This window comes from Mytilus edulis, chromosome 13 (assembly GCF_963676685.1).
Source record: "Mytilus edulis chromosome 13, xbMytEdul2.2, whole genome shotgun sequence".
Taxonomy (NCBI): Eukaryota; Metazoa; Mollusca; class Bivalvia; order Mytilida; family Mytilidae; genus Mytilus; species Mytilus edulis.
In genome coordinates this window covers 21,274,266-21,301,780 of record NC_092356.1, presented here as the reverse complement: position 1 = coordinate 21,301,780, position 27,515 = coordinate 21,274,266, and the positions used below count along the sequence as shown (strand labels likewise).

Sequence of the window (27,515 nt, the reverse complement as noted above, 5' to 3'; positions counted from 1 at the left end):
ATCAAAGTGCACAAGACACAACATAGAAAACTAAAGACTAAGCAATACGAACCCACCAAAAAAAAGGGAATGATTTCAGGTGCTCCGGAAGAGTAAGCAGATCTTGATCAACATGTGTTACCAGTATATTGTATATGGTAACCTGTATAGTAATTTTTTAGAAAAACTTCCCTGGGAATCAATATGAAAAAAATATCACCTTTTTGTTGTAATTTTAACAAAATAAACTTAAAAAAAAATCTTAAAGTTGTTAAACCACAAGTTAAATAAAACGAAAAAAAACCGAAGGGGACTTTTGAAATTACAGTTTTTAATATGCAATATGTAAATCATTGAAATCGGTTTAATCGTCCGACATCGAGGAATTGACAGACATACATATAGGAAGACAAACTCATTGGCACTCACACCACATCTTCCTATGTATGATAACAAACGTAAGTTTGGAGCAATTTTCCGATTTGACTGTTGTGAAAGCAGCAAATCGCTCCAGAATCAGAATCCCAGAAGGGACAAATTAATTATATATGGGAGGCTTCCCTTTGTATCACATGCGGAACACATGACTGTATATTATAAATTGATATTATTTTTATTCAATAAACTTAGATCGTACTCTTCATTGAACTCCATGACTACTAACTTTATGATGCCTGTAAAAGAAAACATGCTTTATTATGAAGTATTAAAACAATAAAAGAAAACTAATTTATAATTCAATCTATGTAGATTTCTATATTTTACTTACTTACTAACTGCTCTTGTACGCCATTGGCGTGTACGGTAGTAACGAAGATTTTCCACTTTTGTCGGTCGTTCTATATTTTATATCATTAAAAACGGTATTAATAAACAAATGTATAAAACAAAACAAAAATGCTAAAACCAATGGACACTGAATTAAAAGATCAAATAATGTGTTTTCCCGTTTAAATAAAATTTAGATATTAGATTACTAAATTATGCTACGATTAGGGAAACATTAATTAATAGTAGTATGACATTAGACCAAGTCATAATTATATCATTTGTGTACTTGATAGGTCGGTCTTGTATGTTGACAACCGTCTGATCTAAAACTTTATATTCTGCATTGGCTAATGGTATAAGGGGAGGGTTAAGATAATTTTTTAACCCCACCGCATTTTTGAGCCTGTTCCAAGTCAGGAGCTTCTGCCCTTGTTAGTCTTGTATTTTTCTAAATTTTAGTTCATTTACATGTTTTGTAGTTTAGTGTGTCGCATTACAATTATCATGTTGATAAAGGTTTTGAAGTACCTCTTAATTAACAAATTTGACAGTGTGGCATTACTTGAACCTAACTCAAATATCTGACTCATCTAACATACACATCAGGGTAGGCGGATCCACGACATTTGAAAGGAGTGTTATTTCCGACAATTGAATATATAACGATGATCAGATCGAGTAAGAAAAAATATAGTAACGATTTTATAAAACAAATTGATGTAGGCCTATATCGTAAAAACAACACGAGATTTTATTCGTTTTCCTTTATGGCGATCAAAATGGGGGCACGAGCTCTACACCCCCTGGATCCACTCTTGCTTATAATGATTTTTGAAATTTTAATTCATTTTTGAAAACAAATCCAGTTAACAAGAGACAATCCAAGTCATGATTCATAATACTTTATAACTCTGTGACTCATTTCAGAAAAATTCTGACAAGAAAAACATTGTCATAGTCACGACCATTTCAGTATACTATTAACTTACGATTAATTTTCGTCGGAAGATACCCTTTGGAAAATAAGCCCTTGTTAACATTAAAGTATGAACTTAAGAGATAAGGCTCTCTCAGGCATTCATCGTCCCCTTCCGACGGACTATCATCGTTGGCATTCAATAAAACTTGCTCTGATATTTAAAGTGGTATATGTTCGAGAATTTAAAAGACCAAGTTCAGTGTATCCAGAAGTAGTTATAACACCTCATGATAACACGTGCCAGACACGCGGAAACACAGATTATCGTCTCAGGTACCACCGATACGCGTCTCAAATACATGGACGTTCAAGGGACGTTTTCTTCGTAGCGTGCACATCATCTGCGTAAAACTAACGCCAGACATATGTCAACATAAGTTACCGATTTCAATGATTTACATATTGCGTATTAAATACTGTAATTTCAAAAGTCCCCTTCGTTTTTTTTTTTTTTTTTCGTTTTTTTTAACTTGTGGTTTAACAACTTTAAGATTTTTTTTTAATTTTATTTTTTTTAAATTACAACAAAAAGGTGATATTTTTGTCATGATATTGATTCCCAGGGAAGTTTTTCTAAATAATTACTACACAGGTTACCATATACAATATACGGGTGCCACATGTGGAGCAGGCTCTGCTTACCCTTCCGGAGCACCTGAGAACACCCCTAGTTTTTGGTGGGGTTCGTGTTGTTTATTCTTTAGTTTTCTATGTTGTGTCATGTGTACTATTGTTTTTCTGTTTGTCTTTTTCATTTTTAGCCATGGCGTTGTCAGTTTGTTTTAGATTTATGAGTTTGACTGTCCCTTTGGTATCTTTCGTCCCTCTTTTATGTGAACCCCCAATAAATGCTTATGTAAGCTTCTCCTTCGTCCTAAACACATTTAAAGCTCACTGTGCATACGATACAGATGGGATTGACAAGTTGACTGCGTCCAAAATAACAAGCGTATTGGCAGTGTTCAGGGCTTTTAATCACGCCCGGCATAAGTCGGTTCTATACGCTGATGTGTGACGACGGTATCACTTATGAGTTTTTTGTAGATAAAACGCGCGTCTGACGTACACACATTTCAATCCTGGTAGCAACGATTAGATTATTGTCTGACATTAAACAATATGCTTCTGTTACAGGCTTTTGAAAACTATTTTATATAAAAGAATGCACCTCCCTCAAGCCTTGCTCTGGTTCCTTTTCGGGTTGTCTTTTAATTTTAGCCCTTTTTCTTTTCTTATTTAATCATCTCTTTATGGTTCATAAATAATAATCACTGGTTGTATTAATACATCTTTTCTGCTTACCCTTCCAGAGCATTTGAGATTATCCTCGGTTGTCTTTTCTTCTTACCCTTCCAGGGCATTTGAGATTATCCTCGGTTGTCTTTTCTGCTTACCCTTCCAGAACATTTGAGATTATCCTCGGTTGTCCTTTCTGCTTACCCTTCCAGAGCATTTTAGATTATCCTCGGTTGTCTTTTCTGCTTACCCTTCCAGAGTATTTGAGATTATCCTCGGTAGTCTTTTCTGCTTATCCTTCCAGAGCATTTGAGATTATCCTCGGTTGTCTTTTCTTCTTACCCTTCCAGAGAATTTAAGATTATCCTCGGTTGTCTTTTATTCTTACCCTTCCAGAGCATTTGAGATTATCCTCGGTTGTCTTTTCTGCTTACCCTTCCAGAGCATTTGAGATTATCCTCGGTTGTCTTTTCTGCTTACCCTTCCAGAGCATTTGAGATTATCCTTGGTTGTGGTTTCTGCTTACCCTTCCAGAGCATTTGAGATTATCCTCGGTTGTCTTTTCTGCTTACCCTTCCAGAGCATTTGCGATTATCCTCAGTTGTCTTTTCTGCTTACCCTTCCAGAGCATTTGAGATTATCCTCGGTTGTCTTTTCTGCTTACCCTTCCAGGGCATTTGAGATTATCCTCGGTTGTGGTTTTTGCTTACCCTTCCGGAGCATTTGAGATTATCCTCGGTTGTCTTTTCTGCTTACCCTTCCAGAGCATTTGAGATTATCCTCTGTTGTGGTTTCTGTTCACCCTTCCAGAGCATTTGAGATTATCCTCGGTTGTCTTTTCTGCTTACCCTTCCAGAGCATTTGAGATTATCCTCAGTTGTCTTTTCTGCTTACCCTTCCAGAGCATTTGAGATTATCCTCGGTTGTCTTTTCTGCTTACCCTTCCAGAGCATTTGAGATTATCCTCGGTTGTCTTCTCTGCTTACCCTTCCAGCGCATTTGAGATTATCCTCGGTTGTCTTTTCTGCTTACCCTTCCAGAGCATTTGAGATTATCCTCGGTTGTGGTTTCTGCTTACCCTTCCAGAGCATTTGAGATTATCCTCGGTTGTGGTTTCTGTTTACCCTTCCAGAGCATCTGAGATTATCCTCGGTTGTCTTTTCTGCTTACCCTTCCAGAGCATTTGAGATTATCCTCGGTTGTCTTTTCTGCTTACCCTTCCAGAGCATTTGAGATTATCCTCGGTTGTCTTTTCTGCTTACCCTTCCAGAACATTTGAGATTATCCTCGGTTTTTAGAGGAGTTCTAGTTGCTCTGTCGTTTTTTTCTTTGTTATGTTTTTTGTAATGTTTGCATTTTCGTTGTTTTCGTTTTTGACATGGCATTGTCAGTTTGTTTTCAACTTATGACTTTGAATATCTCTTTGATCACTCTCGCTCTCTTTACAAATATCAAAACGTTTGGCCTCGAGCCAATGACACACTCATTATCGACTTGCTGAAATGAGCATATGCTTCAATATAAAAAGAAGCTGCATTTGACTTTTTGCAAACGAGGTTTTATCGAAAGTTTGTATAAAAGAAAAAAAAGCTAAAATTATGAAGGAAAGAAAACAAAGACAAACTATAACTAGAACAAAATGAAACGACAACAACTTAAACATCCACATACATGAACTTGACGTGTGATTATCTATTCTAAAACATGTAAAACTTTGCAACTCCGAAGTTATTCAGACGGACGATAAAATCATCAAAGTGTTAAATAGTAATTGGCCGTTTCAGAATCTTAAGCATCATGGGTAATTTCATTGTTCGTACCCCAAAATGAAAATAACGTCACTTCATTGGTTAAATTGCCATTGTTCCTGACATTTTTAACCAATCAGGACGTTTTGGTGTACACTTTTGAAAATATTACCCAGGCTGCATTAGATTCTGAAACGGCGAATTGCAATGATGTAATAAAAACCAGACCAGCCTTTCTTCTTTGATATACAATGTACACAATGCTTATCATCTAGTAGTTAACGATATCATGTCAGGACCACATGGTCAGGGATATACAATCTGTCTTCCATCTTGTGAACTCAATATCGAAACCGAAAATCACATACGATGATCTCATCCATTCTGTGTGTACGAACTGTAAAGGTTGGTTTCGGAGTCACGTATTAACAAATAAATGTAGACCTAAGAAATATTAAAAATCTTAGATCATAGTTTTATATTTGTTTAATTTAAACTTACAATTGGAAATTCGCAAATATATGCCTCGGATTCTTCACCACATGTATCAGAATCCCATGAAAAAAAAGCTGTCCCGTTTTCATAAAATTTGAATTCTAATTCGAAACAGCCATTTGAGGTTTCAAGGCCGTTGACTCCATCTTCTGGAAAAAAAACCCAGATCAGAATAAATTATCGAAAAAATCCTTTCTTTACAAGTCACAATGGGGATCAACGTATACAATTGAAAATGGAAATGGGGAATATGTCAAAAAGACATCAACCCGACCAAAGAGCAGTTAACAGCCGAATGCCACCAATTGGTTTTAAAACGAGAAGTTCCCGCACCTGGAGGCGTGCTTCATTTGGCCATGAAACAAAAATATATACGAGCTAAGTTATAATGGATTATAAAGTATTTTAATCAGGGATAGTGCAAATTAGTATTTAGTTATAATAAAGTGAAGGGAAGACCATATGTCAAGAGTACTAGAGAAGATAAGTGAGAGGAAGGTTAACAATTTCCGGCGCAGAGTTCATATTTGTTCCATACATGCTCCGCAATAGTGCACTTAATATGCCATACATTGTCTTTTTTGACTCATGACCGACAAGAGTTCGGTGTTTTCTACAAAGTTCGATGCCCAATACATCACCTACCAGGGACTGCCGAAAATGTTTAAGCGGAAGGTTTGAGTAATGTGGCAATTATGGAGGAATGTGAAATTTATCTGCTTCAACTAGGATTCTCGCCAAATATGAAGGTAAACACAAAACATATTGAGTGTAGTATATCTAAGTATTGAACGGAACGGATATGATCTCTGCACCGGAGAGAAGAAGGTTAAGTGTTAAAAAATGTATAGCTCCACCCCATTATTCACCACATTCTTTATGCGCATGTTCAAAGTCTGGAACCTATAAAAAAAAGGGTTATTGTTGTTTGCTGTTCATTATTTTTGTTTTCCTTTATTTTTTTTCAACATACATAAAGGGATTTTTTTTTCTTTTTGACATGTTTCACATTTTCAATGCCACTGTTTTGTATAGCGTAGTATACGGTACGAGTTTTATTATTGAAGGACATAAGTTGACAAGTAATTGATGTCATGCTCGTCCTGCAGTTTATAATTGGCAATCACTGTCTTTTTATATTGAGATTGAAGCAAAAATGATAGATGTGTATTAACAATGGATTATTTTTTCATTTTGTTCGTTTACATATTCCATTTAGGGATAAACATCCAGAGCAGCAAAAAAGGGTATATATATATGCTTCCTCCACCAAAAAAAAACCTTACCTCCACGAAATAGCCGAAAGGCAGTGCTTAAAAGTGGCGTTAAACATCAAAAATCAAATTAAATGTATAGCTTACTATACGATACGAGTTGTGCTCATTATTGAAGGAAGTTGACCAGTAGTTGATTGTATGCTCGTCCTTTGGTCACTGATCCAGAGGAGTCTAATTGGCAATCACTCTATCCTTATATTGAAACTAATTAAGAAAGGAATATGTGTAGTAAGTTGTCAAAGTGAGGTTATTTTTATGGAATACTTGTACATTATCTTTATTTAAATGGTAAACTATATATACTTATTCCAAATGGAAGGTTGTCCCAATCAAATGAGTCATTTGTTACTGCATAAACGTATGTATTATTATCAGCTAGATTGTTTGCACCGGTATATACGTCAAAGTCGTCTTCAACTATAAGAGCAAATAAAATTGGCAACATTTAATCATTAATTTTATAGAAAAAAATCTGCATATGCATAACGAAATCAGATTTGAAGCAAATATTTTGCATTCATTTTGAATCTCTAACTCTTTTACAAAATGTATTGCAGTATATTTGTTTATAAAAAATGCCGGCACTGAAACAGAACTTGAATATTGAGACCATATATTTGTGCCCATTTCTGATCAATATCTTGAATAAGACTCATATAAAAACTATATTCAATTAAAATTGAATATTACACATTGTCTATGGTTATCAAAAAGTACCAGGCTTATAATTTAATACGCCTGACGCACCGTTAAGTTTCATGGTCTATATTAGATGGAAAATACAACTAATTAAAAAATAGCATCTAAACCACATGATTTTCATTCCTTTTTTTTGTTTTTATGTTTGGTTTGGCTGTTGTTTCTATTTAAGTTTTCGAATATTTCTGTCATATTAACCTACATTGATTTAATAAGTTTTTGGTTCATGTTGAAATGACGAATATTATTAACCAATAAAACTACGCAAATCGAAAATCATGGTGTTATTGTGATACTCTATAATTGTCAGTTCAACATTGAAAGAATGGTAAGCCATGTTATCACTGGATTAGAAAAATGTTTTTGTAATCAATTAATTATCTGCCTGAAGATAACATGTTTAGTCAATTAATTTTTCTGTTATTTGTTATGCCTTTGGTCATCTTTTTTTTTTATTTTGAGGATCCTACATGTATAACATTCTTATTTAACAAACAAAAAACGCTCGTGAAATAAATATTTATAAAGATTTACTTATGTTGAATTTGACTCTAACTGCTTCGGCCTCTTCTGGTGTTTCTGGAATCCACAAGTAGGCACCAGGTGTATTAAGGCATCTCGCCTGCAAATATGAGATCGGCACATTTACAACTAAAAGGGTACAAATATTTCCTTTCAGGGATACTTAACCGTTCAAAAACCCTCTCAAATTAGTGTTATTATAAAAAGTAAAATCACAAACATACTGAACTCCGATGAAAATTCAATGCGGAAAGTCCCTAATCAAATGGCAAAATCAAACAATAGAACACATCCAACGAATGGACAACAACTGTCATATTCCTGACTTGGTACAGGCATTTGAATTAAGGTAACAATAGTTTGTTGATGTTTAAACATCATAAATATATTAAAAAGAGACATACTAAGGTATAAAGCACAAACTGGTGAATTGTACGAACTCCAAATATGAAAAAGGCATCAGTGTATCACCGTGTATTGAATACTAGTACCGCATTCTGTATTACTCAAAAACGACAAATAGACCAACACGATAAATTACACGCAAAAAAAAACCTGAAGGAAAGTTTATCAAAGCAACAGGTGTAATATGGATAATTTGACAAACTTACAAGTGCAACATGCCAGCTTGTAAAATTCAGCGTAGTATTCCCTCCGAAAAGGTAACAATTTTGGCTTACAGTTTGATCAAAGAGTTTCGTATATCCATCGGGACATGTCGTTGGAAGAGATTTACAGGGAGCTGTAAACATAATTAAAGAATCATTTATTTCATTTGCACATTTGCTGATCGTCATTTTCAAAAACATACTAAAGATGAAGAGTCATTTTTTCAGACTTTTCTTTTTTTCTGAAATAGAAGACACTTTAATAATAATGTTAAGAACCATAAAACTTTTTATTATTTCATTAATTGGTGTTCGTCACAGTTATATATACATATATACATAAGGTCCACTTCTAAGTTTATAAAAAAAAAACAAAAAAACTAATTGTACGGAAGCGTATTAGTGCCACGCATTTTTATTTATATTTTTCTTCCTATCTTTACCTTATAACGCAAACCTTTGCGATATAACGCAAACTTTTGCGATATAACGCTAACCTTTGCGAAATAACGCAAACCTTTGCGCTATAACGCAAACCTTTTCGTTATAACGCAAACATCTTGATTTTAATTAATCATTCAGTTTTGTATATATGTCCGTCTGTCGTTCATTTCGGTTGTGATTTACTAGTAGATAAAAAAAGAAACATACATACAAGGCCAAATCATTATGATAAATATGCATTGGAATACTGGAATACTTGAAGTGAAATTATACATAAATTAAGACTGATTAGTGCATCAGAAAAGTTTATAATTTAACAAGAAAATAGATATAGTGTAGTATATAGGCATATTTAAATTAAAAGATCAAAAAACAATGTCATACAATTGTTAAACTTCCAAGTCAAATAGCATAATGATCTTTCTGCTTTCAAATGAATTAACAAGGAAACTTTTTTTTTTAATTTTGAAGCAAGAATAAATCTCAGAATATGATATCTAAAGATTCTTTTATGGAAAGTCATTGAATTTTCATTTCAATATAGTGAAGTATGTGTAAGATGCTTGGGTAGCAATTTGAATGGAGAGAACATAATTTTATTAATAAAACATCTTCATTCTATACATTTATTGCCAAAGGGTAGCTTATTTCTAACCAACTTTACACACCTCTCAAACGAGAGCTTACTTTCGAAGTATATTTATATTCTGTTATAGCTATATCAGCAGGGTTGATTTTTTTTATCGGTAAAACCTGAATTTTTCTCAATTTTCTTTGTATTATATATACTAGTAATAACATGGATATCGGTTTTGGGGACCGTTATAGTTTGCTGCTTTCGCCTATGATGGTTTACTTTAACGAATAGTGACTTAGATGGAGAGTTTTCATATTGGCACTCATACCAAATCTTCTTATATTATTCTGCTCAATATTAGTCAATGATATGTTCTAATTATTCAAGCATTTTACTTTGCAATCACTACAAAGGTAATAAATTTTAATATATACAGCCTCCTCAATTAATAACTGCTCTTTCCTTTGATTTTTAAATAAGAAATAAAATAAAACAGATGTTTGCGCTATTCGCAAAGGTTTGCGTTATATCGCGAAGGTTTGCGTTATTTCGCAAATGTTTGCGTTATAACGCAAATGTTTGCGTTATAACGCAAATATAGGAACAACTATTAAAAAAAAGTTGTGTGGCGCTAATACGCTTCCGTATAATTGTGTAACCTTCCTGCTGGTATACTTATTTCCCTAATTGTTATCTATTTATAGTTGCCGTTAATTGATAACTGCCATAATGTTATATATGTAGTATGATCATACTGAATGCAGATTGAACAGCATGTAGTTTTGGTCTATTCTTATCAAGTTGGTATAAACACACAAAAATATATTCTTACCAAGTTATATCAGATGTTAAATCTTCATTAACGAAATACATGTATTAATCCTGCAATTGGGTACTATACAGATACAACCCTACAGATATCGCTATGCGGTATCTTTATACTATACAGATATCGGTTTAAATCTCCGCCCATTGCCGGACTGAGTATTGTATGAACCTGCGTGACCTCAGAATGTGTATTGCAGTTGCATTCCAATGACGTATTAATTGCGAATTAACGATTTCTTTTATACGTTCTGTAAAGTGTTTGTTTTCAAATATTTCTTTAGAGCAATAAGAATCTCACCAATTTTCTGATAACATACACACGTGAACAGCACTCTTTTGTACGATGACAACTATCGATTTCAAAACTTGAATGTGTATGATTGTGTAACAAAAAAAAAACATGTCAATTTCAGCATGCATGTTTAGTGAATGTCGAGTCTGAAGCGTACGAAGGAAAACTCGTACACTCTTGTTTCAAATTGGACAATGTTTTGTTATTTGTTTTTTCTGTTGAAATTAGTTGTTAGATAATTATTCACCTTGAGCGATGTATAATTGTTGACCAATTGAAATTCGTTTTGTTTGCGAACCCGTCTTCAGCTAAATGTGTGATTACTGTATCGTATAACTACACGGGCCTCAAGGGATTTCAAATCGAAAATAAATGCAAACATGTGTTTTTGTGTCTTTCAAAACACAAAAAATATACAGAATTAATTGCAGGATAACGACAATAACTGTTTAGTGTCTTTAAATATCAGCTGTATTTATACTCGGCTCGAAACAGGTGTAGTAGCTCGATAAAAGCTCGCATACACCTTGTTTCCTAGCCTCGTACACATACAGCTGATATCTAAAGACACTGAACAGTTATTGTCTATATAACAGATCTAATACTTAATGAAATTATTTGATGCTTACCTTCACACGAATTAGGTGAGTTACCTTGGCTTTTGTATTTGTGATGATAGTATCTTTTACCACCATGTTCATATTGGCCATTGTAACTCGATGTGTAGTGACTTCTGGTCATCCATCCTCTGTTATGCCCTCTGGTCAATCCTCTGTAATGCCCTCTAGTCCATCCTCTGTAATGCCCTCTGGTCAATCCTCTGTAAGGCCCTCTGGTCCATCCTCTGTAATGACCCCTGCCCCGGTATTTTCCTATTATGAATTTTAGACAGAACAATTAACCTATTGAGATTCAATGTTATGTTAACTTTACAATTGCATGACTGGCTCTTAAATTCTGATTCCAATAGATAATTTTGCAAAATAAGGACCTTATCGCACTGTATGCTTTATTTGATGTTTAACAAGATGTTGAAAAATGAAAATTTGTTTTTTTAATTAAAAATATCTTATATAAGTATATAATTATGCTGATATGCAAAATAACATAATTGTACGTTTGAGTTTTCCTCTTTTTTATTCCTAGTTGCGGGAACTGACTATCATACTTATAACAGATCTTATAAAACAATCGAATCGAACACTTACCTTCTGAATGTAAAAACATAAGCAAGCAAAGTAATGCAGCTACACACTGAATCTTCATTTCAATTCAAGTAATAAAAATTATGTGAACGTTGATTTCGGCAAAATTGTAATTGAGGCAAGAAATCGGAAATTGTAGATATTTATAGTACGTTATGAATGTTGGGTATCCAATGAAATGATGACATTTCGGTATATTTTGTACTTTTTAACAAACATGTTAATACATCACAGATTGACAACTTTCATCTCATTTAAATATTACAGAACATTTAATCAATGCTTAAATGATTAAAAACATTAAATTTCTTGTAAATACAACAGAACAATTAATCAATTATATTATTAGAAAAATAACGGTATAAGTTGTACTGCACCAGATTGACAGTCACAGTACCCAAGTTGTACCGAGTACCCAAATAGCACCTATTCAACAAAAATCGCTGAAATCTTACAAGTTTTCTTTGAGACTAAACAATTGGCATTTTTATGATTTGATATTATACACGTCTTTCAACAAAAGTAAATATATTTAAATATACACAAAACGTTTACAGTAAAAGTTAAATAAAGTGCAAACAGTTGTATACCGGTGTTCAAAAGTCATAAATCGATTGAGAAAAAACCAAATCCGGCTTACTAACTGAAACCGAGTGAATAAAATCAACTTTAAGAGGGAAAAAAGGAACAACAGGAACACCTTTATTCAAATAAAAAAAACAAGTAAAAACGTGAAAGCAACTTTTTTTCCATCTTTTAAATATATTTTATTGAAATTTGGGAAATTGACATATTTTTGACGGGGGGTAGTGTACGAACTTTGTTAGAACCCTACAGGTAGACATATATAAGATGTTTTAATCTAGACAGAGAGAAACTGAAATGTACCGAATTAAGCGCTCAATGTTGTTAGAGTTATAGCATAGACAGTGTGACGTCAACGTGGGTTATTTGCGTAGCTAGGTCAGTAGTCCTATTCATTGACAATGTGGCAGCATAGTGATGTATTTACAAAAATGAGTATATACGAATAATCGAAATAATAAGATTAAATCGTTAGTGGATTAAGTATCTAAATAAACAGACAACATGGATAATCTACAGAATTCAATATATCATAAGGAACAACAATGATACTAAGGAAAACGCGTGTGAAGTTCCCCGCTGTAATGGGTAGGTAAGCAACGTCCGCTGAAATGTTTTAGCAACACACAGGGGCTATAGGTTTTGTAACGACGTGCGTTTTCAAATCAAAATCCTAGAAATATACTAAGTCGGGGATAAGTTTATTTCCCGACCTGAATTTGTTAATTCGCCCTTCAGTATCTTTTCCTGTTTTGAATAAGTATTGGTACTCATATTTACTTTGCCCTTTTATACTTAAATTTTCTTTTCAACAACGCAGTGTATTTTAATCAATGAGAAATAATTAAAAACATTAATGGTACAAGTAATTCTGCACCAGATGATCATTAACAAACGATTATATAATCGGGCCTAGACATTATGTGGGTTAAAGTATAAAGAAAGTGCAAACAGTTGTATACGGCCAGTTTTCAAAAGTCATAAATCGATTGAGAAAAAACAAATCAAGCTTACTAACCAAAACAAGTGAAATACATCGACTATAAGAAGAAAAGAAAGGAACAACAAGAACACCGAAGTGCAAAAAAAAATGTTATTCATTTATCTCATTTTCTATATGCAACGCAACTAATGTGATAGTCCTTTTGACCAATATTCTTTTCGTCTGTAGAAACAAATCATAAATCTGAATAGTTATTTGCTCAATGCGTTTTACAGAATGTAAGTGCTCTTGCAGATGTAATTGTCAAATTATGTGAACGTTGATTTCTGCAAAACTGTATTTGACGCAAGAAATCGGAAATTGTAGATTTTTATAGTACTTTATGAATGTTGGGTGTCCAATGAAATAATGACATTTCGATATATTTTGTACTTTTTAACAAACATGTTAATACATCACAAATTGACAACTTTCATCTCATTTAAATATTACAGTACATTTAATCAATGCTTAAATGATTAAAAACATTAAATTTCTTGTAAATACAACAGAACAATTAATCAATGATATTATTAGAAAAATAACGGTATAAGTTGTACTGCACCAGATTGACAAACAATTATCAGTCACAGTACCCAAATTGTACCGAGTACCCAAATAGCACCTATTCAACAAAAATCGCTGAAATCTTACAAGTTTTCTTTGAGACTAAACAATTGGCATATTTATGATTTGACATTATACACGTCTTTCAACAAAAGTAAATATATTTGAATATACACAAAACGTTTACAGTATATATCAACAGATGAAGCTTTTACAGGAAAGAGTAAATTTACGAAAACGTCGCCACGAGACGTTTATAAAAAGTAATCTTTTGAAAATGAGCAAATTAGATATGCTACAATTTATTAAAAAATTGATAGTAAGCATGGACTTATGTCATTTTTGTTTAAATATTTGATGAAATAAAAAAAAACATCTATTATTCGATTTTTTCTGATTGGGGATGAAAAATCTTTGTATTGTGCTATTTCGAAGATAAATAAAACCAAGTAATTTAAAACATGAAGCACAGCAAAAAAATGCACAGCAAGTCAATATGATGTGGTCTGACGATTGATATAGCCCATGCAATTTGTTGCTGATGTTAAGAAGTAATAATCTTCCTCAAATAACATGACGAACTCTTTTTCTAACCTCACACATAAACAACTTTTAGAGAAAAAAATGTGAATTGAAGCAAGAATACAATTTGGTTACTTCTGTTTATAGAATTATTTATCGTTCGGAGGTCGGTTCAAATCCGTTTTTCTATGATTCAATACGGATTCAAAATTAAATTGCTGTGACCATTTAGTAAATAATGACACATCGGCAAAATAAACACAAAACTGGAAACTTAAGTCAGGTTCATTTTTTATACGTGGGTGAACAAAAAATGTCTAAATAGGTACAATTTGGGTACCGTCACGTTAGACAATTGTGCCTGTGCATTATTTCATGTACAAGTATAAATAAATATATTACTGAAAAACAAATAAGAAGGTACAATTGGGATACTACAAAAAAAGGATAACAGCATCGCTAACAGAATTTAGACCCAACGTCGGACAAAATACTACATAGAAAAAGTAAAGACTAATTTACACCCAAACGCCGCTAAAATACTGTGAGCGAACCATGTGCACCGGAAGGTCATTTGTTCGGCGTATGTAGCCCCAATCGGCGATCCTCGGGTGAATCCGTATGGTCATTTGTTCGGCGTATGTAGCCCCAATCGGCGATCCTCGGGGGAATCCGTTACTCTCTTGTACGGAATTGGCCGAGTTGTGACGATTGATGTAGCCCATGCAATTTGTTGCTGATGTTAAGAAGTAATAATCTTCCTACAATAACATGACGAACTCTTTTTCTAACCTCACACATAAACAACTTTTAGAGAAAAAAAAACATTTAAACGTGACAGTGTTGGTTATTTCTGATGACTGTTTTAACAAAATTATAAATATATCTCGAATAATTTAAAAATAAAATCGAGATAGTTTTGAAAGTCAGACCACATCATATTGACTTGCTGTGCTTCATGTTTTAAATTACTTGGTTTTATTTATCTTCGAAATAGCACAATACAAAGATTTTTCATCCCCAATCAGACATCTTTAAACGGATGTAATTCCACTCATCCTTCTTTAAATTTTATAAATGAGGTACCAAAAGAAAGAAGAATGAATAATCTTTTAAATTGTGATAATTTCATTATGACATAATTAATTGTTATGTAATTAGTTGCTATATTGTGATGTCCACACTTGAATGAATTTAGCTTCTTTGTTATTCATAGCATCCCAAAATATTTTATAGATTCTTGCACAACACAGTTTGACCTTCAAAACTGTGTCTCGGATTTTTCCCATTGTATTTCATTCTCTCATAAATCTTCAATGAAGTTTGCAACATCAATTCATTAAAGAGATCACTAAATTCAATGTGGTATAAAATTTGTTCTATTGATGTTTTTGGAAATCTGAGACACAGTTTTGGAGGTCAAGTTGTGTTGTACAAGAATCTATAAAATATTTTGGGATGCTATGAAAAACAAAGATTCTAAATTCATTCAAGTGTGGATATCACAATATAGGAACTAATTACATAACAATTGATTATGTAATAACTATGTCATAATGAAATTATCACAATTTGAAAGATTAATCTTTCTTCTTTCTTTTGGTACCTCATTTATAAAATATAAAGAAGGATGAAAGAATTTACATCAGTTTAAAGTTGTCTGATTGGGAGTGAACAAATCTTTGTATTGTGTTACCTTAATTGATAAGATGCAAAAGCTACTATTTTTGTCTGCCGATATAATTTTATATTAGTAAAAATAAAAAAAAGAACAAGAAATAATGTCTTCTATTATATATGTATCTTTAGTAATTTAACATATAAAGTGACTTTAATTAGAACAAAAAAATTTAGACAGCAAGGTAACCAATGTTAAAAGATATTAATTGAAAAGGAATAATAAATGTACAGATAAAGGTTACAAATAAACACTGAACAAAATTCATGTCCTCATCTTGTTTACTTGTAATTTACGATTTATTTGGTTTCAACAATTTTGGTATGGATAATTTATTAAATGTAAATGAATTTATATTTTTTTCCGCCGATAACATTTTAACGAAGCAACAATGATCAACATAATATGGTGTTGTATTATAGATAAACAGCGTTACATTTTAATCAATGAAAAATAATTAATAACATTAATGTTGAAATTGCTTTGCACCAGATGATTAATAACACACGATTGTATAATCATGCTTACGCATTATGAGTGTAAAAGTTAAATAAAGTGCAAACAGTTGTATACCGGTGTTCAAAAGTCATAAATCGATTGAGAAAAAAACAAATCCGGCTTACTAACTGAAACCGAGTGAATAAAATCAACTTTAACTTTTTTTCCTTCTTTTAAATATATTTTATTGAAATTTGGGACTTTGACAAATTTTTAACGGGGGGTAGGGTACGAACTTTGGTAGAACCCTACATGTAGACATATATAAGACGTTTAATCTAGACAGAGAGAAACTGAAATGAACCGAATTAAGCTCTCAATGTTGTTAGAGTTATATCATAGACAGTGTGACGTCAACGTTCATTGACAATGTGTCAGCATAGTGATGTACTTACAAAAATTAGTACGAATAATCGAAATAATAAGATTAAATCATTAGTGTATTAAGTATCTAAATAAACAGACAACATGGATAATCTACAGAATTCAATATATCATAAGGAACAACAATGATACTTTAGGAAAACGCGTGTGTGAAGTTCCCCGTTGTAATGGGTAGGTAAGCAACGTCCGCTGAACTTTTTAGCAACACGCAGGGGGTTTTGTAACGACGTGCGTTTTCAAATCAAAATCCTAAAAATATACTAAGTCGGGGATAAGTTTTTTTCTCGACATAAATTTGTTAATTGGCTCTTCAGTATCTTTTCCTGTTTTGAATAAGTATTGGTACTCATATTTACTTACATGTACTTTGCCCTTTTATACTTAAATTTTCTTTTCAACAACGCAGTGTATTTTAATCAATGAGAAATAATTAAAAACATTAATGGTACAAGTAATTCTGCACCAGATGATCATTAACAAACGATTATATAATCGGGCCTAGACATTATGTGTGTTAAAGTATAAAGAAAGTGCAAACAGTTGTATACGACCAGTTTTCAAAAGTCATAAATCGATTGAGAAAAAACAAATCAAGCTTACTAACCAAAACAAGTGAAATACATCGACTATAAGAAGAAAAGAAAGGAACAACAAGAACACCGAAGTGCAAAAAAAAAATGTTATTCATTTATCTCATTTTCTATATGCAACGCAACTAATGTGATAGTCCTTTTGACCAATATTCATTTGGTCTGGAGAAACAAATCATAAATCTGAATAATTATTTGCTCACTGCGTTTTACAGAATGTAAGTGCTCTTGCAAATGTAATTGTCACATGATGCTCTTTAAGGTAGTCAGCTATATTAGCTATATGAGTTATGTGTCTATTGAAATGTGAATTCGTTGAATGGTACACAGTAAACGATCCACGGTGATTCATGGAGGAAAATGTTCCTAGTTAATTCTCTATCAATGCCACATAAGCGGGAGTTTTGGCTTGCCATCAAACCAGGTTCAACTCACATGTAATTCTTTGTTCTTAAAATGTCGTGTTCCAAGTCAGAAATACGCCAGTTGTTATTAAATAGTCAGTTTCTATGTATGTTGTCGTCAGTTGCGGTTCTGTGTTTCTATTGTTTTCCTCTTATACATGTTATAGTTAATGTGTTCCCTCAGGTTCAAATAAACAAAAATTTCTACCGTATTGTTAATCTACGCGATTAAAATCTAAAGCCACGGCACAGTTGAACTATATTTAATATACATATGTTCAGTGTAGTACTTTTGCTCACCAAATTGTCTTCTGTATATGTAGTAAGAAAGAACGCACAAATGATAACATTGTGATCTAAAGATTGATTTGTCATTGTGTTTTTATGGTCTGTCCCTATATCTTACATCAATTTTCAATTTCTTTATTTTTTTTATAAGCAAAAGCTTAACACTTATATGTGTATTTTGGGGTTGATTGATTAAATATAGTTGTTAACTGATCAGTGCAAATCATTATTTGTACGTTAAGTCGAAACATTTATGTCGGATTAATCAATAAAGGATCCCCCCGAGTAGGGGCATTAAGGCCTGGTTTCAGCCCAAGAAAATAAAATGTTTGATAACTTCCTCAAATTGGCACATAATGTTTAGAAATGCATGGGGTTAAGAAATGTCAATGAAAAATATTAAGATTTTTATGTGATGACGTCACACTTACGTCATAATATGTACTGTTTTCACAAAAAATGATGAAAAATACAGAATTTATGCAGTTTTCTATGTTTAATTCTGTTGTGGAATCATCGTGCGCAGCCAAGAAACAATAAAACAATTTAACAGAAGCTTTATTATACCTATTGACAAAATCTCACTAAATATAAAGTTGTTTCTTGGGTGCGCACATACTTTTTCAATCAAAAATATACTGAAAAATTTGATGAAAAACAAAGAAAATCACGAAAGGAGTGGGTTCAGTAAGACCCCTTTTTGGCCCCAAAATATAGCAGTTTTACAAAATTGTTAAAATGTAAACCTTTAGTTATTTTTTGGACAGTAGAATGCTTCTGCTACATAAATATGGGCTGTTTTTGACAATACAATGCACATATATCCGGTACTAGCACCATAAAGTCATGCTAAATTACTGAAATCTTCACAATTCTAGCATTTTAGTTAAATTTTAGACGGTTTTCGTGTAAAACGAAAGTGGCCGCATTCGTGTTCATCCTTAATATTGAAATGTAAGTTGTATTTTATGATAATACAGAACATATATAAAGATTGAGGATGAACACGGATGCGGCCACTTTCATTTTTACCAAAAACCATCTGAAAAGTGACATTTTTCGGCATATTAGGTAGATTTTTCATATTTGAGCTTGAATCGGATCGTTTTTAATGACTAAATCTGTTAAAATCTTTCACATAAACTAATTAATTCAAATAAAATAGACACTTAAGTGTTTAAAAAGTGGTCAAAATCTTTCGTCAGATGAACCTGAAATTTGAGGCCAAAATCGGTCCTTACCGGACCTACTCCTTTTACAAAATATGCAAATTAAGTCATGATTTGTTGCAATGGTAACTTGTTCAATGTCCAAAATTGTTTTGTTTTTCTAAATACCTTGTACCTTAAATATTGTTCAGTAATTTAAAAGTATGTATGATAACTTTTAAATTTGCAGTAATTTTGGGGCCAAAAAATTATGCGTTTCTGTTTTTGTGAACATTATCAAAAAAATATTTGATTATCATTCTAGAAGCCCCTATACGTATATTCACGTCAGAGGCATGTCATACGAGTTTTAGTAGTTTGACATAAATAATCCATGCATCCGTGAAATGAGAAATCAACAAGTATATTTATAGCTATTCTTTCACAGATTTAGATGTAACAAGCATTTTAAATTAATATGTTTACCAAGGAAAATGCGCATATGTGCCACAAATAAACCTTTATTTCATACGGGAAATTTATAAAAATGACCACATTATTGATATCCATGTCAACACCGAAATGTTGACTACTGGGCTGGTGATACCCTCGGGGACAAAACGTCCACCAGCAGTGGCATCGACCCAGTGGTGTAAACAGTTATCAAAGGTAACAAGATTGTAATTTAGTACGCCAGACAAGCGTTTCGTCTACACAAGACTCACATTCATCGACCCAGTGGTGTAAATAGTTATCAAAGGTATCAGAATTATAATTTAGTACGCCAGACGCGCGTTTCGTCTACAAAAGACTCATCAGTGATAGAAATTTGCAAAGCATTCAAATTTCTTGCATTCAATGCAAATACTTCTTAACAAGCCTTGCTCTAAAATTTTGTCGCTAATAATAAGTTATAAGCCTAGTAAATGATATATTGCAACGAGATGTCTTATTCAAAGATATAACATGTATAATTGTAGGTAAAATATCTTTTTGGAGTAAGACCTTGGCTGATATCTAGTTTGTCTACATACCATATATATTAAATATGCCAATGTCGACATGTTTATTGCGACATAGTGACATAACCAGCAACATTTCTGCATTAAACTATCCAGATTACATCATGTGATTTATTTATTAATGCAATTAACATACTTTTGAAAAGCTTAAAAGAATTTTACTATATTTGCAATTTTGGGGAAAAACAAGGGACACCTTTCGTTTTAAAAACTAAACATAAATAGTCTTAACTTAATTTGTTGTTCATCTCGATCTTTTAATTCAGGGTGTCCACAGGGTATTTGATATCTTATATCTGTCGTTTTCAATTGTCTCATATAAGTTTGGGAAATCTGATACAAAAAAATGATATATATGTGTGCGTATGTGCACTTTTGCGTTAACCATGTTAACGTGAATTATCAATGATATGTTCATTTTCATATTTAATTTAATAATTAACTGTTTACAAAACTGAATTGTTTGAATTTTTGCCTAAAAAATATAACCTTTGCTTTAATAGTCTAAACCTTTTGGAACAGTTTGGACATAAATGGGCTTCGACGATATTCTCAATTTTATCGCGGCTTTGTATGCATCGACTTGCAGCCATTGCCTCTGCAACCTAGTCATAGTTTCAGTGATTGTATCTCTAAAATCTTAATGAACCTTATTTGGTTCATACTTCTGTTTAATATTTTTGTTTCGTGAGTCGTTTGAAGATGAAACGTACTTAAGGTGTAAATGATTAAAAGCCTGTCATATTTAATAATATTTAAGACTGAAAGTTGATGTTTTTTCCTGGGATCAGTTTTGTTGATTATTTGAACCCGGTTGCATAAATCCATTGAACCAGACGCAACCATTACACAACACACTTTTAATGTAAGAAAACTAAGTGTATTTGTGATATGTGTTAACACAATAATAAGAAACAGGAAACATAAATTTCAGAGAGGTGGTGTCAGTTTATGAGATTCTTTCATAAGATAAAGATGAATAAAACTATATCAAAAGCAATTTATATAATTTGTTTTGGACCTTAGTTGTCATTTCACACCAAATATTAATGTTCGTGTCCGTTTTATACATTGTTATAAGTATGTTACTGCTTTATCATATATCATTCCTTCACTTACACGCTTATATATAACAATATGAACTACTAAAATACATTTAAATACAAAATGTCATGTTGAATGACTGTAATCAGTATTTATAAATATGTTTGTGTGATAAAAATTCGTATGTGACTGTTTTACGATAACCTATTCCTTTTGTAGACACGCTAAGGGAGTTACCATTTGATTTTTATTGGGGGGCTAGGATGAAATTTGAAAAAAATAGGCAGGACAGGAGTTTTGAGTAAAAAAAAGGGCAGGATGAGACACTTTGCAAAAAAAAAAGGCAGGATGACAATTTAGGTAAAAAAAAGTCAGGATAAACTAATAAAAAAAGGCAGGACCGAATAGAGTGAGAAAAAAAAATGCAGGACACAATTTTTCATCCTAGCCCCCATAAAAATCAAATGGTAGCTCCCTAATATAACAATATGAAATACAAAATATAAAATATAAACTTTAATACAAAATGTCACGTTCGATGATTGTAATCAGTATTTGTAAATATGTCTTTGTTGTAACATCCTACCATTGCACTAATTAGTTTATTATCCAAAAGTATTTGACGATGGATAATCAACCCAGAACTTCATTAGAATGCAACATTTATGATAATAGTTATCACATTGGGTTCTAGCCATGTAATCTGAACCTTCTTCTTCAGTGTTGTCATCGCAGGAGTAGTCACAGCGACACTCGGTTTCATTTTCTTGTTGAGCGTAAACTGTACCTAAAATAGTAATACGACATATTAGTGTGGAAAAAAAGGTTTTTGTATCGATGTTTGCAACTATATGAATTTGTTTAATACAATGATGCTGATATTATAATTTTTAAAAAATGTACTGATTTGCATGTCATAGAATAGTTATCAAAGGTACCAGGATTATAATTTTGTACGCCAGACGCGCGTTTCGTCTACATAAGACTCATCAGTGACGCTCATATCAAAATATTTATAAAGCCAAAAAAGTACAAAGTTGAAGAGAAATTATTGCCTTTTTGTTTTTGTTTCTGTCTGTGACTTTAGATTTTATTTGTTTAGGTCAACAAATACAAATAGTACATATGATCTCCATTACAGACGTTTCGGTTACTAAGAGAAATAAATTCTGCATAGACATGGTTACCTATTGGTGTTTGCATCCGTGTCCTTTGGTCTTTGGCTTATTGTAATCGAATTGGAAATCTCCTTTTTTAAATGTATGTTTGTAATTTAAGTTATTGGCGATGAGGGCATATAAATTGTAACACTTTATTGTTCTAGGATTCCCATTACCCGTTACCCGGGGTAAGTGGATTAGGACAACGGGTAAGTCATTTTTTAGCCTTTGTCACCCGGTGGTAAGTCAATTTTCAAGTTCGGGGAAGCCGAAAAACTCTTGAAATTTCCCGGTCCTCTTCAATTTTCCCATATCTGCTTTTTATTTTTATTAAATCACGAGAAAAAACTTTGATAAAAGATCGAAGATTTTGTCGATGTCTATCGGCGCTTTTATTCAAGCACTCGTTTACTAGGTGTAATCAAACGCAAAAGAGACCACATTCTTCTCCTATCATTCTAAAGGTCGGTCACGGTGTCGGTAAAATCGGAAAATCCGGATTGATAACTGTTGCTTAAATCGGGACATAAACGATTTTTTTTCTTGTCATCGGAGGAAAATAAACTTACAGTTGCATTTATTATAGCTCTTAATAAATGACATAGTAATAACTATAACATATTTGTCAAATTTAGTAAGAAATCGTTTTTTTTAAATTTTGTACAAAATTCAATCGTATCCGAATCCAGCTTTGTTCAGACAAACTTCACAACATATAATTTAAAGCATGTCATAAAAGTTTTAAAAATTTAAAATCTATGTGCAACAAATGACTTATCCTTAATCAAAGCTTTGCGCCGTCCGCATTGGTTGGCGGATTTAACTTTTAGATGTGGGTAAGTAATTTTTTTATTGATCTTACCCGTGGTAAGTCAAGGTGCCAAAAAAATCCTAGAACACTGTTAAATAAATAATAAATAATAAATAAATGACAGTGCCAGACTTTATAAATTTAATGCGTTGGAAGCATTTTTTTGTATTTACCTTCAACAGGAACATTCAGTCCATAACTATTGAAAGCTAAGGATGTATAAGTAACTTAACACTTCTCGAGTTATACAAACAAAGGCGGCCAAAAGCTTTTACATAGTTCAAATTCATCCTATTTTTTTCAAAATAAAAGAAGTGTATATACTTCTTTTATTTTGAAAAAAATAGGATACTTCTTTTATTTTGAAAAAAATAGGATGAATTTGAACTATGTAAACGCTTTCTACATGACAACTTAGAATATGACAGCAATACACTTTATAACTTAAATTTATTTTAGGGTTTAAGAACTTGAAATTACGTTTAGTGACACACCATCACACAAAACCATATTATGTTGTAATTCATTAGTTATGATAAATTGAGTAGCTTGTCTGATTAATATCCGATAAAATTTAAAAGGCATGTTCTTATCACCTTGTCAAATATATATGTCTCCCTGCAATGACTTTTGTGTAATTTTAATACAATTACACATGTTATTTCATATTATATTTGTACCACCTAAGATTTATTATTTGAAATACTTGTGACATCAATTGAATCTTGGATTGTTTTGAACATATCGTTGTTATATAAAAAAATTAAGATATTTTATTTAAGCTCATATGCAACTGTTCTTGCTTGGTTTAGACATGACAACGGTCATTCCTTTTTTAAGCGATTTGGTCGGTGTTTTTCAATGTGATAATGAAGGAATCGGTACATGGTTGTTTTACGTTCTATTTACTTCTTTTGTAGTTGTTGTAGGCTTATGTTCTTCTCTGCTATTGTTACTCTCTGTGCCAACGTTTGTCGTGAGCAGTCAGACAGTTGTGAAATTAGAAAATGAGTTACCAAACTAGCAAACCTACCCATTTTTTTTAAACATTTTATCAGGATTAAAGTTGCTCATTTGTGTTACTTGTGAATGTGGTTCAAAGTTCTTTTTGACTTATTTAAGTGGCAATTGTGAATAAAAAATTACAATTTTAGTTAATATAATAAATGTAGAATTTGTGGTAAACTTAATAAACTTATTACAAAATTAGACAAAAGGAAAACTAGGGATCAAGACATAAATTATAAAAAGGTCACAGATAAATTACATCACATAATTTACACGTTAAACTGATGTAAAATATAACTGATACATGTAGAATAATAGGATACATGTATGTAGAAAAATCTTACGATTTTGTTAAAAAAAACCACTTTTTAAACTTTATACTTGCTTGGATCGACACTTTTGATCTAAGAATATATGCAAGGAACATTCACGAACAAATAAAGGATATGGGGTATATATCCATGTCATAATTTCAGTACATACACAGCAAAACTACACACACACAAGCAATGGAATAGCGCTTGTGGTGCTGCCCTTTTTCTCAAAGCAGTAAGGCGTTGTTTAACACTGAGCAAAAACATATTCACGTCACTGCAAGTTTAAGACGGCCCCTAGCATCTGTTTAGGTGAAATTCTTTGCAAAGTAATTCAGATCGACTTTGAAAGATGTAATAACAGCAAATCGGAGCAGGTCAAAAAGACCATACTGGAAAGAAGTAAACATTTAAAACAAAATAGTTAGAAGCGAAAACAACTATAGATTTATGTCTTAATGTGAATATCGGAGATTTTTCCAAAAGTTAACTGATAAAGTTTTGCAAATTCTTATCGTGGCGAGGTCTTTCTATTATTTTAGAGAGATACTTATCTACGTAAGCTATACATGCTATATGAGATAAGGACATATGGCACGGTTTCTCGAAAAAAGAACATTTATCCATGTCTTTAGAACTAATTCAAAGTTACTATAGATATGTTTTGTTCAAAACTTTATTGCCTAAAATTCTAATATCCTTCTCCTCTCATAGAATTTAAACAATAATTCTTAAATATGATAAGTGGAAATAGTTGTTTTGCAGAAATTAAAAATAAAATCATAACATAGTGTGACACGGTCATTATTCAACTTTCCCACTCACGTAAATGTTCATATGCTAAATTATTTAAGAGACAATTTTCATATTACCGAATTTTGACTCAGGAATTTATATTTTTCGACATGTTACCTACTTTGTGGTTGAACATCCTGGTACTTTGTCAAGCAAGAGCAACGTAAATAAGTAAATAAAAGGTTTTAATCTGAAAAAATGCGAATGAAAGTTTACTGTTGAATGCTTTCTATACACGACTTATTCATCTGAAAACAGTAAACTCCCCCAATGGTCATGTTCTCTCGTATTCGGATTTGTTTCTAGTAGTTTGACATCGTATTGAACGTGTATAATTGATTAAGTTATTCAAAATTGCTGTGTAATATTTAATTAAAAAGGAAATGCTATTTAAAATATTCAACCGAATATTGCAAAAGGGCTGAAATGTGGCGTGCTTGCTTTCAAACTTTTACCCAACCCCCTCTTTTTCTAAAAACATTTCTCGAACTTCATACTGTTTGACCATGTAGTAGAACCTTTATGTACGTATTGGCCCTTACGAGTAATGGTTTTATTTGTTTTTGTCTTGAATTTACTAGATAAACTATTTGACGCATAATTGTTTTACTTGTTTTAATCTTGGATATATAACATTTTTTTTTCAAACAAAAACAAATCTACATTGTATGCGTTAATAATATTATGGATATTGAGTATGCAATATATTGTTTGTAATTTCTAATCTAAAAGATACTCAATATACTTACAAGCGCACATGAAAACTAATGCCAAAATCAAAACTGATAATTGAATATTGAGTATACAAAATTTTACGTAAATGCTAAAGATATTTCATATATTTAATATACTTACAAGCACACATGAAAACTAAAGCCACAATTAAAACGGATAATTGAAGATATGTCTTCATAGCTGCTTTGTGTCTACTACAAGAAAGTCCTACAAAAAATGAGATCACCTGTTAATTACCTCCCTTTATAAATAGGCACATAAGTCATGAGACATAGAATAGATTTCTCGAAGGTGTTTGATTAATATCTATAGATGACATACTTTCAATTAATAAGCCCTTACCTATGTAAGGTATACAATCATTTATGTCGTGTTTTGCTAACGATGTGGTTTTTGTTTACATATACATATATATCATGATTTTTTGTAATTATGGTAATAATTTTGTCGTTTTTGACAATTCGTGCAAAATATAATATATGAATATAATATAAGTAAAATTGAAAAAAAATGGAAAGTGATATGTTTTATAGCTTTTGGAAATCTCATTGTTTACACAATCAATCTACAAAATCGTATTCTTGTATGTTGCTGTACACGTTGCTTAAAGTCAGACATCTTCTATACTATCAAACGAGAAGACCTCATTTTGTGTGTCGCTTCATTTCCTTCCACAATAAATTAATCATTATGCCCCCGTGTCCTATAGGTACCATGCATAGTCGCATCTGTCTTCCATTCTTATGATTATTCAGTTTGGATTATTTTGGGAGACAAACGAAAAAAAAGGCGTCCGCGCGGGTCTTGTTTCCGTCATCGGACGGACAGGAGCCTGTAATTTAGTGGTTGTCGTTTTTTTATGTGTTACATAATTGTTGTTCGTTCATTTTTTTACATAAATAAGGCCGTTAGTTTTCTCGTTTGAATTGTTTTACATTGTCTTATCGGGGCCTTTTATAGCTGAATATGCGGTATGGTCTTTGCTCATTGTTGAAGGCCGTACGGTGACCTATAATTGTAAATGTCTGTGTCATTTTGGTCTTTTGTGGATAGTTGTCTCATTGGCAATCATACCACATCTTTTTTTTTATATTTTAAGTCATATATATAAGCAAGACTTCCGTTTATAACTGTTCAAAAGTACTTAGGGCAGGACAATATTTTCCTAGGTTTTCTGTATACAATGATCATACATATACTATTAATAAAGTGTATTTGCTATTTACCTTCAGTCACAAGTTTACTATCCACGGCGGTCGCTGACGTGGTTGCTGATATATTACTAGTATATAAAGAGTGTCACTCTATAGATACTAAATC

General features: G+C 32.2%; 1 protein-coding gene and 1 long non-coding RNA gene across 2 annotated transcripts; both read right to left on the bottom strand.

Annotated features, from left to right (window-relative positions):
- Positions 1–573: 573 nt before the first annotated feature.
- On the bottom strand, positions 574–11,858 carry LOC139501601 (uncharacterized). The gene is made up of 7 exons (XM_071290714.1): positions 11,664–11,858; positions 11,085–11,327; positions 8,318–8,448; positions 7,719–7,806; positions 6,789–6,902; positions 5,215–5,357; positions 574–653 (listed from the first exon to the last, which is right to left on the bottom strand). Exons 1-7 carry the CDS (start codon positions 11,719–11,721, stop codon positions 645–647), a joined length of 786 nt encoding a protein of 261 aa, XP_071146815.1. The 5' UTR covers positions 11,722–11,858; the 3' UTR covers positions 574–644.
- A 10,017-nt stretch (positions 11,859–21,875) lies between these two features.
- On the bottom strand, positions 21,876–26,562 carry LOC139500680 (uncharacterized). Its single transcript, XR_011658330.1, has 2 exons — positions 26,316–26,562; positions 21,876–22,159 (listed from the first exon to the last, which is right to left on the bottom strand). It is a non-coding gene; the product is annotated as an uncharacterized lncRNA (long non-coding RNA).
- Positions 26,563–27,515: the final 953 nt, after the last annotated feature.